Here is an 18,474-nt window from a genome sequence, read left to right on the forward strand (position 1 = left end):
CGTGGAACCCCCGTTATCCATAACGACACACCGAGCAGGAAGAGTAGGCATGCATCCACCGGTTGGCCGCCTACACCATCATCAGAAGTTTGACTTATATGCACCAAAACCAGTCGACCCGATCGTTGGCCATCAAGCCCCCAGCCACCTCGGTGGATAAGGCGATCAAGTGGGCCACGTGGGCCGAACACAGATCTGGATCAAATGCCGTTTAGCAGTACTATACTTCTTTTTCACCACACACTATAAAAATTGCTCGTCCCTTTCCGAAAATCGGGAGCCAGCGGTGCCTGCTAGTGCTCGGCGCGTGCTTGCTGCTGACGGCTTCCACCGTCGAGCCGGCGGCGCCCATTTGGCAGCGGTGGATTTGACGAGCGAGCGAGGCGGGAGTGGTTAGCCCGGCCCCGCTGACCCAATTAGTACGCTGGGGTTAGCTGAACCGCAAACCCAACTAGTAGTCGCATCAGTAGTGCTTCGCGGAGCCGCGTCAGCCCGCCCATTTGCGGAAGCAAAAGCACAGATGAACGGGCCAGACTCGACGACTCGTTGTCTCGTAGTAGGTGTCAGGAGGAGGGCTGGTGATCGGTGAGCGGTGATTGCGCCGATGGCGAAGCGCATCGGCGCGTCGCATCGTCGCTGTGACGCAATGGAATAATGCAGGTTTCTTTCCTTCCCTTTCTTTTTCTGGAGAGCACGTAACGCAAAGTAGCAGTACGTGTGTAGCGTACGTGCGACCCAGGAGAGAGCAAAACCTGAAGCAAAGCACACGCACGCACGCACGCACGCACGCCACACGGGCGAGCCTTGCTCGGTTTCGAACTCGCTTAAATCTCGCGCTGTTTTTCAGGGCAGGAAGTTGGTTAAGTTACGTTATTACTCCCCCTCCAACAGAAACGGAAGCCGTCAAAGTGAATTGATTTTTTAAAAAAGGCCTGCAACAGTAGAGAAAACATAAAAAAGCAACGATAAATAAAAAAAACCCGAAACGGCTCCGCGTCTCCGCCCCCAAAGCCCGCGGTGCGCGGCTACCGAACCGAACCGCCCGATGGCACTTGAGCCGTAAATACCACCCTCTTTCCACCCCTACCCCACCCCACGCCACACACGGTCGCTCGCCGGCACGGCGTGAAAAGGCCGTGGCCGTGGGGGGCCAGAAATTCCGAGGCACGGAAAGGGGGACGAGACCAGACAACAGCGAGGAGAGAAGACAGAGTTCGATAGTTAACCCGTCCGCCCGCTTGGTTCGTTGGATCGACTGATTGATTCCCGTTATTAATCCGGTCTCTGTCTCTGTTGCCGTTCCCCTCCCCTCCCCCTCTCGTCTCGACAGTACTGCTGCCGCAACAACAACAACTAAGTAGTAGCCTTCACGACTAAATCCACCACTCACACCTCCCCCCACCCCCACCCCCACCCGCGTCGTCTCCTCCTTCCTTCGCCCTCGCCCTCGCCCTCTTCGGACGGAGCCCCGGGGTAGGGTAGGGCCTCCACCAAACCCTAATCATTCGGGGGCGGTGGCTCGCCCGCCCGCCCGCCCGCCCGCCGGCAGGCCTCGATCTGATTGATTGCTCCCGGTGGTTGCGCCCCCGCCCGCGCGGAGGCGCCGGTGGCCAGGACCCGTCGTCCCGGCGGAGGCTGCGCGCGGCGTGAGGCGGGAGGAGGAGGCCGTATAGGAGGAGTTGATTCCCCGCGGACCAGGGATGAGGTGGAGGCTGGCGGAGACGGGGAGGCGGCGGCGGTGAATGGGAGCGGCGGGACGCTGCGGGGGCCAGCTTACTATACTACATGGATGCGAGCGGCCGCCGCGGGAGGGTGCTTTGGCTCGTCAGGCTCCAGGTGAGCTGCTGCCTCGATCCGGCTGGGGCGCCCGGGGTCACTACCCGGGTTTCGTGGATTTGGGGCGAAATGGTCGGGAGACCCGGTTTGCCTTGGATGGATTTCGTACGAATTGGTTCGCATTCTGGGTTTCTCGTGGCGATTTGGTAGATTTGGCTTGCCTTCTCCGGTGTAGGGTTTTACTGTTCCGCCGCGGACTTTCTTGGGCAAGGAAGGGAATGTTTCTCCCGGAGCTACTATTTTTGGGCATCTGGGTCGCAGTTAAACTAGTGAAAGCAGATGAATCAAAACTTGCCGTTTTTGGATGGATTCCTTGCTGTTTGCCCATTCAATTTGCTGATACACTTCTTACCGGCTGTGGTCCAGTACCATTACAAGGAGCTGCTGCATTTTTATTGATACCCATAATCAATTCTTTCATTTTTTTGCTCCTGCTGCAGATTGTGTTGATTCTAGTCTGGTCTGGAGGAGCTAGTGCAAATTCCGACGACGGCAAAGCATCGTTGTCGCTGGAAGGCGCGGATGCTGGAGACAAGGATGTTTACCTTAGCCATTCTTGCATCCATGACGAAATACTGCATCAGCGGCGACGAGCTGGTCGAAAGGAGTATTCTGTCATGCCACAAGTCTACCATATGCCCCGAGAGAAAGTGGAGCGCGTAAGAGGCAGGCAATTGTTGGGGGTGTCATCTTGGCGTGCTCCACGGAGTAATGTCAAGAAGCCAATACGGATATACCTCAACTATGATGCTGTTGGACACTCACCCGACCGGGATTGTAAAAATGTTGGTGACATTGTCAAGGTAGGTTTGACATAAGCTTATGCCGCGTCAGGAGCTGCTTTAATATCCTGGCTGTAATGCTGAGTTCGCTGTTTGGTCTTGCTAGCTCGGTGAACCTCCTGTACCATCGGCACCAGGAACACCTATCTGTTCTCCTCATGGAGACCCACCATTGGTGGGAGATTGCTGGTACAATTGCACCTTCGAGGATATAGCTGGGGAGGACAAGAAGCAACGACTTCGGAAGGTGCGGTTCTTGTGCTTTTGGTGGTTCTGTCTGTCATTTCGGTCTGAAATGCGGCGTAGCTTAAAAATGACAGGATAAGCTATTGTCATGTTATTCTGTGTGCTAAATGCTGAGTTGGATTACTGGCAGGCACTGGGACAAACAGTAGAGTGGTTCAGAAAAGCTTTAGCTGTCGAACCTGTCAAGGGGAACCTGCGGCTCAGTGGGTACTCTGCTTGTGGCCAGGATGGAGGCGTACAGCTTCCCCATGCGTACATTGAAGGTAATTTGCCGTTATAATTAGGCCATCTTGTAGCCTTTTTGATCTGGTTCTCCATTGATTTTTTTCCTGAATTGCAGATGGTGTTGCTAATGCTGATTTAGTACTCTTAGTAACAACTAGACCAACAACAGGCAATACCCTTGCATGGGCTGTAGCCTGTGAACGAGACCAATGGGGTCGTGCAATTGCAGGTTTGTAAGCCCACTCACATTCGCATACAAATATTAACAGGCAGGAGAGGTTGTAATGCTATTCTGAACTAACATATGCATGTTTTGTATTTAGGACATGTTAATGTGGCCCCTCGCCATTTGACGGCTGAAGCAGAAACATTACTTTCTGCTACTTTGATACATGAGGTCATGCATGTTCTAGGCTTTGATCCTCATGCCTTCACACATTTTCGTGACGAAAGGAAAAGAAGGCGTGATCAGGTAATTGGCGATGTCTTTCCTCTTATTGGTGTAGTATATTTCCATCTGCTGTTGTGGATCCCAGTGTTAAGTGCTGATGTTTGCCTTATTGTATTTGGGTTAGATGTAACATTCAAAACTGCTTTTACCTTTTATCTTTAAAGGGTTTATGACCGAAGTGCTCAACAATCCAGTGGGCACTACAGTTGTTCGGCAGCCTTACATGTTAGTTACCAACTTACCATATCAGCCTAGTATTACGACTTAGGTTTGGGTTTAAGCTGAGAAGTCACGAATAATCTCCAAGTTTACAAGTACTAATAAGTCAGGAGGTATTCGCACAACTTTTGGGGCTTATCTATTAAGAAATGAGCCTGTTGGAATGTTTCGCATATGTGCTGTAAACCCAGCTTATGAGATTATTATTATTAATCGCAATCTATTATAAGAAAAGCCAGAAAGGCCTGTACGAATATTGAGAAACAACCAATTGGCAAACCTCAGCACTTGTGGTTAAATAGTCCACTATGCAATGGAATATTTTTTGATGCTTTCAAATCTCTCATAGCAGCCATTTGATATCTGTGCTAAAGCCTTTTTATGTGTAATGAGCATTAACTGGCTGGCATGATAGCTGATGCGTGCACGCCTTGCTAAGGAGTATATGCAGGTGGCTTGATATTCGGTACATATGATTCATATAGAATGATAGACCATAATTTTCTTCCATGCCTTGGTGCAATAGGCAGCGCATCACTTCTCATTCAACTAGTTGTTGGAAACAAACCTACACAAGAATGTCCCATAAGTGAGGACCATGATTGGGAGAACCGTGTATGTTCCATACAACAAAAACAAAGCCTTCAGCCCCAAACAATTTGGGGTAGGCTAGAGCTGAAACCCATAAGATCTCGCAACGAACTCGTGGTTCTGGCACATGGATAGCAAATTTCCACGCATCCCTGTCCATGGCTAGTTCTTTGGTGATACTCTAGTCCTTCAGATCTCTATTTACGGACTCCTCCCATGTCAAGTTCGGTCTACCTTGACCTCTCTCGACATTATCAGCACGCTCTAGCCGTCTGCTGTGCACCAGAGCTTATGGAGGCCTCTGAATATGCCCAAACCATCTCAGACGGTGTTGGACAAGCTTCTCTTCGATTGGTGCTATCCCAACTCTATCTCGTATATCTTCATTCTGGACCTGGTCGTTGTGTGGCCACACATCCATCTCAACATGCGCATCTCCGCCACACCTAACTGTTAAACATGTCGCCTTTTAGTCGGCCAATACTCAGCGCCATACAACATTGTTGGTCGAATCGCCGTCCTGCCTTTTAGCTTTTGTGGCACTCTCTTGTCACAGAGAAAGCCAGTAGCTTGGTGGCAATCATCCATCTGGTCGATGGTTCACATCTTCACCGATATCCCCATCCTTCTGCAGCATCGACCCAAAATATCGAAAGGTGTCCTTCTGAGGCACCACTTCCCCATCAAGGCTAACCTCCTCCTCGTGCCTAGTAGTACTGAAACCGCACCTCATGTACTCGGTTTTAGTTCTACTAAGTCTTAAACCTTTTGATTCCGAGGTTTGTCTCCATAGCTCTAACTTCCTATCAACCCTCGTTCGACTATCATCGACTAGCACCACATCATCCGTGAGCATACACCATGGGGTATCTCCTTGTATATCCCTTGTGATCTCATCCATCACCAAAGCAAAAAGATAAGGGCTCAAAGCTGACCCCTGGCGCAATCCTGTTTTAATCGGGAAGTCATCAGTGTCGCCATCACTTGTTTGAACACTTGTCACAACATTATCGTACATGTCCTTGATGAGGGTAATGTACTTTGCTGGGACTTCGTGTTTTTCCAAGGCCCACCACATGACATTCCACAGTATCTTATCGTACGCCTTCAACAAGTCAATGAACACCATATGGAGGTCCTTTTGCTCCCTGTATCTCTCCATAAGTTGTCGTACCAAGAAAATGGCTTCCATAGTCGACCTCCCATGCATGAAACCAAACTGATTTTTGGTCATGCTTGTCATTCTTCTTAAGCGGTGTTCAATGACTCCCATAGCTTTATTGTATGACTCATCAGCTTAATCCCACGGTAATTAGTACAACTCTGAACATCCCCCTTGTTCTTAAAGATTGGTACTAATATAGTTGCCATACTATTGTTATGTCTCCGAGGCCTCTCCACACCTCAATGGGGATACAATCAAGGTCCATTGCCTTGCCTCCTTTCATCCTTCTTAAAGCCTCCTTGACCTCAAACTCCTGGATTCGGCGCACAAAACGCCTGCTGGTATCATCAAAGGAGTCGTCCAGTTCAATGCTAGAGCTCTCATTCTCCCCATTGAACAACTTGTCGAAGTACTCCCGCCATCTATATGCTTAATCTCATCATCCTTCATCAGGAGCTGGTTTGCTCTGTCCTTGATACATTTGATTTGGTTGACCTCCCGCGTCTTCCTCTCTCGGATCTTGGCCATCTTATAGATGTCCCTTTCGCCTTCCTTCATGTCTAACCGTTGGTAGAGGTCCTCATACGCACGGCCCCTTGCTTCACCATAGCTCGCTTTGCGGCCTTCTTTGGCACCTTGTACTTCTCTATGTTGTCTACACTCCTATCCAGGTAAAGGCGTCTGAAACAATCCTTCTTCTCCTTAAGAGCCTTCTGGACATCATCGTTCCACCACCAGGTATCTCTAGCTTCGCTTCTACTTTACCTGGATACTCCAAACTCTTCTGATGCCGCCTTACGAATGCAAGTCGCCATCTTCATCCACATATTGTTTGCATCACCTCCTTCCTCCCAAGGGCCCTTCTTAATGACCCTCTTTTTGAATGCCTAAGCTACCCCCTTGAGCTTCCACCACTTCGTTCTAGCGACTTTGGCACGCTTATCCCACATGCTTATCCCGCTGGACACGAATCCCAAAGCGGAAGTCAGCCAACCACCACAAGCTTATGCCGAGGGATAACACCCTCCAGGTATCACCTTACAATCTAGGCAAGCATGCCTGTCTTCTCTTCTTGAGAGGGTGAAATCTATCTGGCTAGTGTTGACCACTACTAAAAGTCACTAGATGTGATTCTCTCTTTTTAAAGAGGGTGTTAGCTATGATCATGTCGTAGGCTAGAGCAAAGCTTAAGACATCTTCTCCTTCTTGATTCTTGATGCCATAGCCGAAGCCCTCATGCACCCCTTCAAAACCTGTGTTAGATGTACCCACGTGGCCATTGAGGTCTCCTCCTATGAAGAGCTTCTTGCCAATAGGTACACTCCTAACCATGTCTTGCATGCCTTCCCAGAACTCCCTCTTGGTGTTCTCATTGGGGCCTATTTGCGGGGCATACGCACTGATAACATTGAGAACCAAGTCCCCAACTACCACCTTGACCAGGATAATCCAGTCCCCACGCCTCTTGACGTCTACCACTCCATACTTGAGGATCTTGTTGATCAAGATCCATTTCTGTTTGCAGTCATCCCCGTGTACCATAGCTTGAAGCCAGTAGCCTCCACCTCCTTCACCTTTTGTCCCCTCCATTTGGTTTCTTGGACACAAAGGATATCAACACCTCTCTTCACCGTTGTATCAACTAGCTCCTGAAGCTTACCTGTTAGGGACCCTACGTTCCAGCTACCTAAGCAGATCCTCCTAGGCTTGGCTAGCTTCCTTACCCTTCGTACTCGTAGAGTCAAATGCGAAGACCGATGTAGTGCGCCACTAAGGATGCGACGACCCGATCCTTGCTCACTTGCCGTATCCAGATCAAGATACGGCGGGCCACCAGGGGGTGACGGCCCGGCCCCCATTTGACACCACACCCGGGTTCCGATATGGTGCGTCGCTGAGAGGGTTACGCCCCAACGATTTTCTTTCGGGTTTCATCTCCATAAGAGTGGCTGAGTTTTGACGTTGGCTCACCAAGCCTATTACAACCCTCCTCCTTTACCTCGGCTACCTGCTATGTTGCGACAACATAGGCGGAGTTAACCGTGTATGTTCTATGCAAGTGAATTTCTGGATTCTTAAAGAGACAATCTCAACTCTTAACTCTATTCTCTTGCTTCCTTACTTATAAAGGTTGGAGTTGGTGGTGAGTTCACATGTGGGACCAACAATCTTCACCAATAAAAATATGCACCCTTACCCACATGTGGGACTAGCAACCTTCCAAGAGACATAAATAAACAAATGTACTTTTACCCACATGTGGGACCTAAAACTAATAAACAAGTACACTACTACTTTCATGTGAGACCAACACTTGCAGAATGCACAAATAACAAATGCAAAAATGTGACTCCAACTCAAAATTATGCTCTTGTTTTCAGTTTCTCTTTCTAACCAAGCTCTTCCAATTCTATATCAGAGAACGAGTGAACAAATTGTAATTCCAAAGCGACGGTAGACCTTGCCCTTCTACCCAATAGACGACCTTGTGCAGTCAACTTACTAATGCCTATTCTCATATGTTTCAACATTAAAAATATTATGTCTTGCAAAGAACCTACTCCTATTGCTTAAGATTCTCCAACCCCTGCAGCATGATCTTTCGATATATTTTCACTATTTTAAATCAGGAATCACGTGCAAAGGCCGCAGGACACCAACGTATTTTGACGACTTCCTAAGCCAGTGACCGAACTCATCATATTTTATAGTTTCGTAGTAGCAACACACGGGCATTGTGCTAGTAATAACTCTTATAAACATCTGAGTTGGTGGTGTTCACCTTCAAAGATTACCTCTTAAGTTGGCAAGAAATTTGTTACCGCAGTTATCGTATATTCTATGTAGTGGACAGATGTATCACGACCTTTGATTAGCTGGTCCAGTTGAGGTACATTTTGAGATATTTCTTTATTTGCACAAAGCTGGGGACTACGATGACACATGCATTTAAACAACTCAAGCAATAAAAAGAACTTACATAACAATGCATGAGCATTTAACTTCAGTAGCAACACACAAGTATTTAGCTAGTTAGATTGAACTATCTTATCAGCCTGTGGGCCCATGATCCACACCCCACAGGATGATCAAGGGTGTGCACAACTGGACTTTGACATGTCCTGTCCAGCAGGCCCTTGTTTGCACTAACCCTTCGCCCTCTCCCTTTCCCCTCTTTTTCTTGGCTGATTGCATTTTGGCTTCAAAGGAAATGAATTATCCTCCAAAAGAAATTCAGTTTCTGCTGTCGTTCTCTTCACGGAATACCTTCTGGTGATTTGTTGCTAAGAGAATGCAAAACTCACTTGGATTTCGACCAACCAACAGCCTGATTTCCGCATGTGTAGCTCATGATGGATTTGCGCCTTGTGACTGGAGTAAACCGGGACCATGTTCTTGTAATCTTTGAGCCCTTCAGCACTAGGTTCTTTTTTTTGAATGTTTTGAAGATTCCTCACCACGCCTGCCACGTGGTCTTCAGCACTAGGTTCTGAGTCCATTGGTTTGGCACAAGGACAGGCCATTGTTTGGTGCTCATCTTTTCGGTCTTCCACTCTTGTGCACTGATGTTCAGAGATTCACAAAATATCTCTTCCCTGTTAGGTAAAGGATTTAGTCGAGGCATTATGTTGGAAATTATTGCCCCTTCTGCTAAAAAAATCCTCCTGTGCATTCATATCGTTCGGTTGTTTGTGGGAAAAAAAGGTTTTCTGCAAAGGAGCATACTTGGGGTACCTCTTAGAGCCTGAGGGAGAAGAGCTTTAGAAAGAATACACATCACCACATATATTCAGTTTCTCCAGTGCAAAACTTCTCTGTTTACTTCCATTGATTAGTAGTATAGCCTGAAAAACTATGTGGAAGTACTTTTGCCATATCTCTTTTTGATGATAGTTTATGCCCCTTGCCTAGTTCGCATTGCACACTGATGTTGATCTCTCTCTTTTCAGGTTACTGTTCAGGCTTTGGACGAAAAGCTTGGAAGAATGGTTACCCGTGTTGTCCTTCCTCGAGTTGTAATGCACTCTAGGCATCATTATGGAGTAAGTAGTAACTGAAGATTTGTGAGCTATGTTGAATCTTTTGGATTGTTCATGTGATTGCCACTGTCAATCGCTTCTCCATTTTTACATGTTACTTACATAAAGAAAGCTGCTTCGTACTAATTGATACATTTCTTCATCGTGTTAGGCATTTTCCCAGAACTTCAGTGGGCTGGAATTGGAAGATGGCGGAGGCAGGGGTACCTCAGGTACTGCCAAAAAACTAAATCTCCATAGTTTGATGTTTGTATTTACTGACATTTACGTATTATATGAGTTGAGAATACCCCCAGTTGTGTAGATTTCCTCTCTTCACTAACATTTGACACTCTTAACAGGTTCACATTGGGAGAAAAGACTCTTAATGAATGAGATCATGACTGGGTCGGTGGATACAAGATCAGTAGTTTCAAAGATGACCTTAGCATTATTGGAGGACAGTGGATGGTATCAAGCTAATTATAGCATGGCTGAGCATTTAGACTGGGGTCGAAATCAGGGAACAGAGTTTGCGATCTCCCCCTGCAATTCATGGAAAGGGGCATACCGCTGCAACACAACTCAACTATCAGGATGCACATACAATAGGGAGGCAGAAGGTTACTGTCCTATAGTTAGCTATAGTGGGGACTTGCCCAAGTGGGCTCAATATTTCCCTCAAGCCAATAAAGGTGAGATAAATGGTCCTTTTTTCTGACATTATACGGGCTGTTCAAATGACATAGGGAACTCTTAATATGGATTTAAGTTTTCTGTTTAATCACTGTTAGTTCTTACACCTCCTCTTAGTTGAGGGGAGGCACACTATTTTTTCTGTACTAAATGCATAACTTTGGTTGGGTGCAATTAGTATATAGCTGTTGGCATGTTAGGACTTGGGAGTACCCCATCAATCCACTCTATCCTCTCTGAAAAGTGTGCAAAGCTTTGCCTTCTGCTGCTGTTTCGCAATAATCTCCCACTGCAGAGTAAGTTGAATCTCCTAATCCAAGAGGTGATCCTGATAAGCTATTGAGGGGATCAGTTTTAGAACTATCTCTGAGGTTAAAAAATCAATTCTGGAAGTCTCTTTTTTCATGTTCTATTCAATCTTAGGGTCTGTTATGCATTTTGGTTTCAGAAAGCACTTCATTTTCTTTGGCTGCTGTCGTGCTGTAACAGAGACATATTACTTGCACACCAGAAAATGAGTACAGATCAGCTAGTAATTAGATTACGTCACAACACACAACAACAGAAGGATCCTCCCATCCTGTTTTATCTTCTTTCCTTCTTAATCCTTCAATACTTGTATGTCAGCATGCCATGTTTTGAGTTTCTCATACACAATTTCACATCTGTAGGTGGACAGTCATCATTAGCTGATTACTGCACATATTTTGTTGCTTATTCCGATGGCTCGTGCACTGACGTAAATAGTGCACGAGCACCTGACAGAATGTTAGGTGAAGTACGAGGAAGTAACTCGAGGTGAGACTGCTGAAGATAATTTGGATGCATGCTCATTATAAAACACTCGGTTTCACAATTCTGACTGTTTTCTGAAAATTCGCCAATGTACAGGTGTATGGCTTCAACACTAGTGCGAACTGGGTTTGTCCGTGGATCTATGACCCAGGGAAATGGCTGTTATCAGCATCGCTGCACAAATAACTCCTTAGAGGTGACTACTCTTTCATTTATTATATCACTTTGCACTAAGTTAAACTTTGCCTGGACCTTGTCTTTTTCCAACTATTCTCGTGCAGTGTTATATTTTTATTCCAGGTGTGGTGTCTGTTATTTGTAATGTTCATCATAATAATTGCCAAAAATATAATCTATGGCTATAGGAACTTATGTTCGGTTCTTCACTCCTAAAATACTAAATGGCAGTGACAGTAAGTTTAGTTTACTTCACATGCACCAATGGTAGTCTTGTGTGCAGATTTTAAAATGTCGAATATGGTTATGGATTTGATCGACAACTCTTGTCACCATTGGATTTGTATGGAGATTGATGTGCCACGTGATTACACTATTTTTGCTACCTACAATGCAGTCATGCAGCTAGCTCTCTTTTTTTTGGGTGATTATCTTCATGTTTTGTGTTTTTTAACTGCATCATCATACTGTTTCTGATACTGGCCACATCACATTTTCTCAAGCAATGAATTATGAATCATGTTCCTATTGTCAATTTTAAAATGCCGTCAAACAATGATAGGTTGCTGTTGACGGCGTCTGGAAGTCATGTCCAGAATCTGGTGGCCCAGTTCAGTTCCCAGGCTTCAATGGTGTGTCTTGTTGTCTGAGGTGTATTAAATCAAGCTCTGTTCTTTAGTTCTCACTTCTCACTCAAGTTAATTTTGTGCTGAAGGGGACTTGATTTGCCCGGCATATCATGAATTATGCAACACCGTACCAGTCCAAATAAGCGGCCAGTGCCCCAAGTCGTGCAGTTTCAATGGTGATTGCATTGCTGGAACCTGCCACTGCTTCCCTGGATTTCATGACCATGACTGCAGTAGAAGTGAGTATACAGCTGCACAACCCTGGATGTTTTTTTTCTTCCAGTTATTAACTTTTTCAGCACAAAATTCTCTAATTTGTATCCTGGAAATGATGATGAATAACCTGGAGGTTCAAGTGAAACATTTATTTGGTGCCAAACGTGCCATGCAACTTTTATCGTGTTCTGTTTCATGTGAATTGTCAATCAGGATGAAGCAAATAGCCAACATGTACAATCTGCAATTATTGGTCATACGAAGAATGTGTAGTCCTTGATTTCTTGAGAAATTGGCATGATCGCCATCCTGATATATTGAAGTGCTCATTCTGTTTACTAACTAGTGTTGGTTTGGGTCAACAGGATCTTGCCCAGACAAGTGCAGTGGTCATGGTATATGCAAAGCTAATGGGATCTGTGAATGCGAAAATGGCTGGACTGGAATTGACTGCTCAACAGGTAAAAACTTAATAACAACTGAAAGTCTCTATAGATGCACACATCTATTACTGTGGGCTGTATTCATGAGGTTTAGGCCATGGTGAAGGCCTGAAGAATTTCGCATGCTAACTTCTACAAATCCATTTGCATTGTGGGATGAAAGACATGGTTTGTGATATCAGTAAAGTTTGCAATTTTAGAATGATCAAACATCGAAGCTCACAATGCGTTGATTAGCTTGGGCCCCTTAGTTGCTCTGCTCTTAATTGAACAAGCTATAGTAATGTCTTATTTCATTGTATGCAGCGGTTTGTGATGAGCAGTGTAGTTTGCATGGAGGGGTTTGTGACAATGGTAAATGCGAGTTTCGATGTTCAGATTATGCGGGCTACACTTGTCAAAAGGGTTCGACAATACTGCCCAGCCTGTCAATGTGTCATGATGTACTCGTTCGGGATTCTGATGGGCAGCATTGTGCACCAAGTGAACTCAGCATACTACAGCAACTCGAAGCAGTAGTTCTTGTGCCAAATTACAATAGATTGATGCCAAGTGGGCGGACTTTCCTTAACTTCTTCAACAATGCCAATTGTGCAGCAGCGGCGAAGCGGCTGGCTTGCTGGGTACTGCTCCCTCTGACCATTTCTCAAATGTTTATGTCATTAACTTCCTTCTGATATTTCGAAATTATGTAGCCCCAGTTGCTTACCCATGAGATTATATTTTGCCGTTAATTGCTGCGTTAGAAGAACATATTGAGTACAGCTTGCATTAAGTGGGTGAATAGTGACACTTAGATTATCTTCCTATTTTTGGAATGTTTAACTTCAGCTGCATACTTACAGGAAGTTTAGTTCTCACTACAGCTTCTAAAAACAAGCATAATAGATCAAGTTGCACAACTTATCTCAAATAGACCAATAAATGCCACTTTGAAGACACGTATATACTTAAATAGATTGCAGTATGTAAGATGCCAAGTAGTGGTGATGTTTAAGCTAATAGACAATTTTATTGGCCATGCGGCAGTGCCCTCCTTGTATACGTGGCCTTATAGTTTTGTGCTGTTAAGAGGGAAAACTGTCTTCTCATCTCATTCTTATTACTCCATTGATCAGATCTCAATTCAAAGGTGCGACGAGGATGGGGACAACAGGCTTCGGGTGTGCTACTCCGCTTGCGAGTTGTACAATACGGCATGTGGGGCGGGTCTTGATTGCTCGGACCAGACCCTTTTTAGCAAGAGGGAGGAAGAAGAGAAGGGCGTTCCATGCACAGGATACGGTGAGAAGAAGTCTTCCTGGCTATAACAACTTCCCTGGGAGCGCTTCTTCCCCTTATTACTCTGGCCGAAGCTCAGAGGTGTAAAGTATAAGCCGCATTGCCCTATCCATATTCATTTTCGTTTTTAGCCAATGCTTTCCAATTGTAGGATACGGAAAGTAGAGGTCCATTTCACCTGGGCACCCGAAGATGGGTGCCTGGTGTCAGTATCTGGGTCTTCTCTTTGTTTAGAAGGTTAGTCTGACTGGAGGGGGCAGGGAGTGGGAAGCTGGGTGGTGGGTGGTAGGTTCCTTTTTCTTCTTCGTCGGAGAATAGTGGAGGGAAGAATGTAAATGTTAATGTGTGTTGTAATCCATGACTACATTCTTAACAGAGCATTTCAACGAGAGAAGGAAGACCCTGTGCTTTGCCTTGCATGATCAATGTTAACCTCATGCATTCATGATATACCTGCTTATACACCTGATGTCTTTTCTTGTCGAATCCAAATTCGTCAAAAGAGATACAGCTGATGCCTTTTCTCGTCGAATCCAAATTCGTCAAGAGTGAATGCTAGTGAGCTGCTCATGATAAAATGTTCCCAACACGGCATCTTATCGTTGAATAATTTTTTCAGAGTCATGCTTCTATAGTTTCCTGACGCAATCAGATTTTGCCGATTTGCATCATGGTTTATGTGCACCATCAAGGCAGCTTGACTTGGATTCTTCCATTTCATGGTACCGTTCATCATGTGCTCCTCTTCAGTACAGATCAACTTTGCATACCAAAGATGAAACATGGCGCACAATGATGTTAGAGATGACAGCCTTATGGTTTTGTTGGTATTATTATTACTCCCTTTTGTTTCTGAACAAGGTGTTGTTTCAGCAACTTATCAGCGTTTGCGCTAGTGTACATAATACAGTATCCTGGAACCATCAAAGCTAATTTACTGGCTTCATTTGACATGCAAACAGCTAACTTCAACCGTGTTTGTAACCAGGGCGCTGCTCAAAGTATGGCCGTTCCAAAGGCGACATCATTGTTTCTGGCCGTGTTCTTTGTCGAGGGCATACCGGCAGTAACATCTTCTTCGATGCCACATTCATTCTTGCCCCTTATGATCTTGAAGTACCCGTCCTACAATGCATTACCACCAAAAAGTTTATTAATTCAGCCCAATACCCTGTTACTAACATTCACTCTGGTGCTTTAATAATGCGAGGAATTTGTCGCAAACTTACATCACCCCAGCCTCTGTTCCACTGATTTGCAAGAAGCTGAAGAGCAGAAGACGAAAGAAAACATGTCAGGACTTGATCATTGGTTAATAAATACTGTAAGATAGAGAATCAACAAGATACCCAGTAATCCTCGCCAGCATCACTGGTTCCCCAACCAATCAACTTGACGGCGTGACCTCCCATCACGCCACCTGTGATGTGCTTGTACACTCCTGACTTGTAGTGTGCGAAGTCCTTCACAATTTGGCAGTACTAAATCAGCAACCCGAGAAAAAAGAAACAGTATTGCATGTTTCATTTTACTCACTAGAGTGCCTATGTTAGTTGTCTCTAAGGTTTTGCTAATAATTTACAGCAGTAACTGCAACCTATGGTCCGCCACTGACTTCTGCTAAATAGCATTTTTTAGAACCTTGGGTTAAAACTCAGAAATAGGAAAAATACTAAAAGTTTACCTCATAAACGGTGAAAGCAACTTCTACAGGGCCATTTTTGTAGACCTCTGCCATGATGTCATGGGGATCAGAATGTACTCTGTACGCATTAACACTGAAATGCTTCTTTTCCTTCCACACTTGGTTCTGCACCTTGCATTTCCTTTGACATTTTGGTGTAGGATAAGCTGGCTCGCATCCAGGATGCTGGCAACCAGTCTGATCGAAGTATGGATCGCACTGCAAAAAGAGTGGGAAAAAAAATCAGGTTAGTGGTATGCCAAGCAGAATTTTATACAGCAAACAACATGGGGAAATCGCTACTTGAATAAATACATTAACATGAAAGAGGAGAAAACCCTAAATTATGAAGCTAACAAAGCAGGACATGATCTAACTTTCAGCCGTTGTAGGCAGGAAAGAGAAGCCATACATGTGCACTGGTATCAATTTTGATCAAGATTGACGGAAATTTTGACGATGGTTCATCTATTTTATGTTTCGCGTTAAGCTGCAATAACTTTCCTAAGCTTTAAACACAGACACTTGTATCTTTTTCTCAAAGCAACTTGGAATGAATTTACACAATCAGTAAAACTGAAGAATACAATATGCTCCTACTAATTACTATCTCCCTTATGTTTTGGTTCAAATTTACACTGTTAGCATTTCGCACCACATACTCCCTCCGTTCCGAATTACTTGTCGCAGGTATGGATGTATCTAGATGTATTTTAGTTCTAGGTACATCCATTTCTGCGACGAGTAATTTGGAACGGAGGGAGTATCATATATCCACTAACTCAACTGCAAGATTTATGGAGAATTTCAGTACAGCTTGCATTAATAACTGATGAGAAGTCCAGTTTACATAGCATTGTTTGACATATTCCACATACCAAGGATTTTAGTTAGATAACAGATACTTGTTGCTCTTGGAGGACCAGAACATTCAAGTGGTACAAAGTAGAAGAGTATCATATATACCTCCTCAGTGACGATACCACTGCGACGGAAGTAGCGCCATGCGCTGATAGGATATCCTCCATTACAACCGCTACCACACAGAAAACCACAGCAAGCCAGTAGGTCATTGACCGAAAGTGTGACGCTCTGCAAGGAGTACAAACAGCAACTAGGTTATGTAAGGATAAGGACCAAACGTGCCTGTTTGAAAGTAGTTTGAGAGCAGATACATCGTTCATATGCACTCACCATGTTGAGATGAATACAGAAACGATCCTGGAGAGCTTCCACGGCAGCAAAGGCCCAACAGGCACCACAGTGACCCTGCCATTGTTAACCAATACATAACATAATACCATGAGCATCTTGCATGATTCAGTAAGCATTCATGGAGCTAACAATTTAAGGTAGTGTGAATATTCTTACTTGATCTGCTCATGAGATTCCGCGTTTTCCAGTGTATTGGAAAGGTAGAGAGGAAATGGAGTGAGTCAAAGTAATCAAAACGATGCAGGTAGCCAATTTCTGGCTGAAATTTGAAAGTGGATCAACATTGAGTTATCTTGTTTTACTTACCAAGTATGTTCCCAATTGTGCTGCAACTGGACCATTGAGTTCTAGCGTCAAACTCCTTGGGGAGATCCACTGATTCTGGATGGGTTTGGATTGGAACACCAGCGAGCAAACCCGGAGGCGTTGGCTTCACACCCAGGATATGCTTGAATTGCTCAATCTGCATGGAGGAGGGTGATTTTCAGGTCAGAATGCAAGGAAGGAAAAAATTGTTGCCTTGATGATGAGAACAACAGGAGGGTGTTGCTGTTTAGTGTTTACAGTGTAGTTTGCGAAGTAGGGGTTGTGTCCAGCCGTCCACCCGGCATTGGGATGCTTGTTGACCGTCTGAATGATGTCCTTCTGCGACAGTACAATACAACACCATATCATGAAGAGCAATACAAACAATAGATTTAGAGATGGTGTCAATCTGAGTGGGACTAAAAGTCACCTGGATGATTCCTAGGGAATGCTCTGCCTTGGCTGCTCCCGCTAGCTGCATGTACATAGAGATTTTAAGCAAATATATATGTGATTCAGCTAACCGAGTAACACCCTGACCCTATCTATTCGGTGTTAGGATCGGGTTTTCGTTCTTAGCAATTTTTGTTGTCCGTGAATGGCAAGTTTAGTGGGTAAGCATGACAAATCCGTTCAGTTCAATTATTTTTTGGCCAGGTTTTGCCGTGCTTGCTAACTAATTTTGTCATCATCGCGGCTACTAAAATTGCCATAAAAAACATTTGTTCTGCCACGCCTTCCTGGGAAGGTCAGCACGATAACACTAAGAAAAAACAGAATTTTGTTTCAGAGCTATTCGACTTTCAGTGTTTGGCATCAGCTTATCAGAGAAAAGGCCCTCGGTTGGCTCGCCATCCCACCAGCACGGGCGAGGACGGTCGGGACCCATTAAGCTTGCGATCCTCAAAGTTTCCCTAAACGGAAAGCCGTACCCTGCTAAATTGCTAATCTCCGCAAGTTTGGTAACGAACCAGACCGGATCTTCGAGAGTTGACTCGAGTCGAGTGGCGACGGGATCGATCGGGGGAGAAGAGAAGAAGCGAACCTGCGGGGCAGCAGCAGCGGCGGAGAGGACGACGGCGGCGAGCAGCGCAAGGGAGACGCCCACGCCCCCCATCTTCTTCTTCCTCGACGGGGAAGCAAAGCAAAGCAAGCAGGGGTAGCTGGCTAGCTGCTGCTGCCAGGAGTAGTTGCTTTGATTCTCCTCTTCGCCCACGCATCCTTTTTTTATTGGACGGAGATGACGCGCGCGGTCCCTTTCCGTTCCTGGGCAATCTCGCTGCGTGGCGTGCGGCGTCAGCATCCGGCAACGGCGCGGGTGCTGCCACGCCAGAATCAACGGCTTGCTGTTTAAAACGTAGTAGTATATCAGCTTTATTTTTTCCCTCTCTTTATTTTGCGAGAGTATATATCAGCTTTATTTGCGTTGCCGTTGCTTCGGGGTCTCTTTGGTTGAAATGGTTTGTAGAGTTTTAGAGGATTCTAATTCTTATGATCC

General features: G+C 45.3%; 2 protein-coding genes across 2 annotated transcripts; one reads left to right on the top strand and one right to left on the bottom strand.

Moving 5' to 3' along the window:
• The first annotated feature begins 1,427 nt into the window (after window positions 1–1,427).
• Window positions 1,428–14,190, top strand: LOC119294955. Its single transcript, XM_037573269.1, has 16 exons — window positions 1,428–1,836; window positions 2,277–2,639; window positions 2,725–2,865; window positions 2,995–3,127; window positions 3,205–3,318; window positions 3,413–3,561; window positions 9,466–9,558; window positions 9,707–9,767; window positions 9,897–10,229; window positions 10,902–11,028; window positions 11,122–11,221; window positions 11,765–11,834; window positions 11,918–12,070; window positions 12,413–12,508; window positions 12,797–13,113; window positions 13,609–14,190. The coding sequence occupies exons 1-16, from the start codon at window positions 1,786–1,788 to the stop codon at window positions 13,798–13,800; spliced, it is 2,493 nt and encodes an 830-aa protein (XP_037429166.1). The 5' UTR covers window positions 1,428–1,785; the 3' UTR covers window positions 13,801–14,190.
• Window positions 14,191–14,569: 379 nt separating this feature from the next.
• LOC119294956 (cathepsin B-like protease 2) lies at window positions 14,570–18,182 on the bottom strand. Its single transcript, XM_037573270.1, has 11 exons — window positions 18,022–18,182; window positions 17,407–17,451; window positions 17,235–17,315; window positions 16,977–17,133; window positions 16,827–16,831; window positions 16,650–16,724; window positions 16,422–16,547; window positions 15,456–15,674; window positions 15,121–15,234; window positions 15,001–15,036; window positions 14,570–14,896 (listed from the first exon to the last, which is right to left on the bottom strand). Exons 1-11 carry the CDS (start codon window positions 18,091–18,093, stop codon window positions 14,768–14,770), a joined length of 1,059 nt encoding a protein of 352 aa, XP_037429167.1. The 5' UTR covers window positions 18,094–18,182; the 3' UTR covers window positions 14,570–14,767.
• Between the last annotated feature and the right edge of the window lie 292 nt (window positions 18,183–18,474).

Source organism: Triticum dicoccoides, chromosome 4B (assembly GCF_002162155.2).
Source record: "Triticum dicoccoides isolate Atlit2015 ecotype Zavitan chromosome 4B, WEW_v2.0, whole genome shotgun sequence".
In the NCBI taxonomy this organism is placed as follows: domain Eukaryota; kingdom Viridiplantae; phylum Streptophyta; class Magnoliopsida; order Poales; family Poaceae; genus Triticum; species Triticum dicoccoides.

Bases quoted from the DNA above. Each gene is read 5' to 3' on its own strand.
- LOC119294955 (XM_037573269.1), top strand. From the start codon at position 1,786: ATGGATGCGAGCGGCCGCCGCGGGAGGGTGCTTTGGCTCGTCAGGCTC. The intron at 9,559-9,706 runs GTAAGTAGTAAC...TCATCGTGTTAG, and splicing joins ACTCTAGGCATCATTATGGA to GCATTTTCCCAGAACTTCAG. The intron at 11,222-11,764 runs GTGACTACTCTT...AAACAATGATAG, and splicing joins GCACAAATAACTCCTTAGAG to GTTGCTGTTGACGGCGTCTG.
- LOC119294956 (XM_037573270.1), bottom strand. From the start codon at position 18,093: ATGGGGGGCGTGGGCGTCTCCCTTGCGCTGCTCGCCGCCGTCGTCCTC. The intron at 17,452-18,021 runs GTTCGCTTCTTC...ATGTACATGCAG, and splicing joins CCGCTGCTGCTGCCCCGCAG to CTAGCGGGAGCAGCCAAGGC. The intron at 15,037-15,120 runs GTATCTTGTTGA...TCTGCTCTTCAG, and splicing joins ATGCTGGCGAGGATTACTGG to CTTCTTGCAAATCAGTGGAA.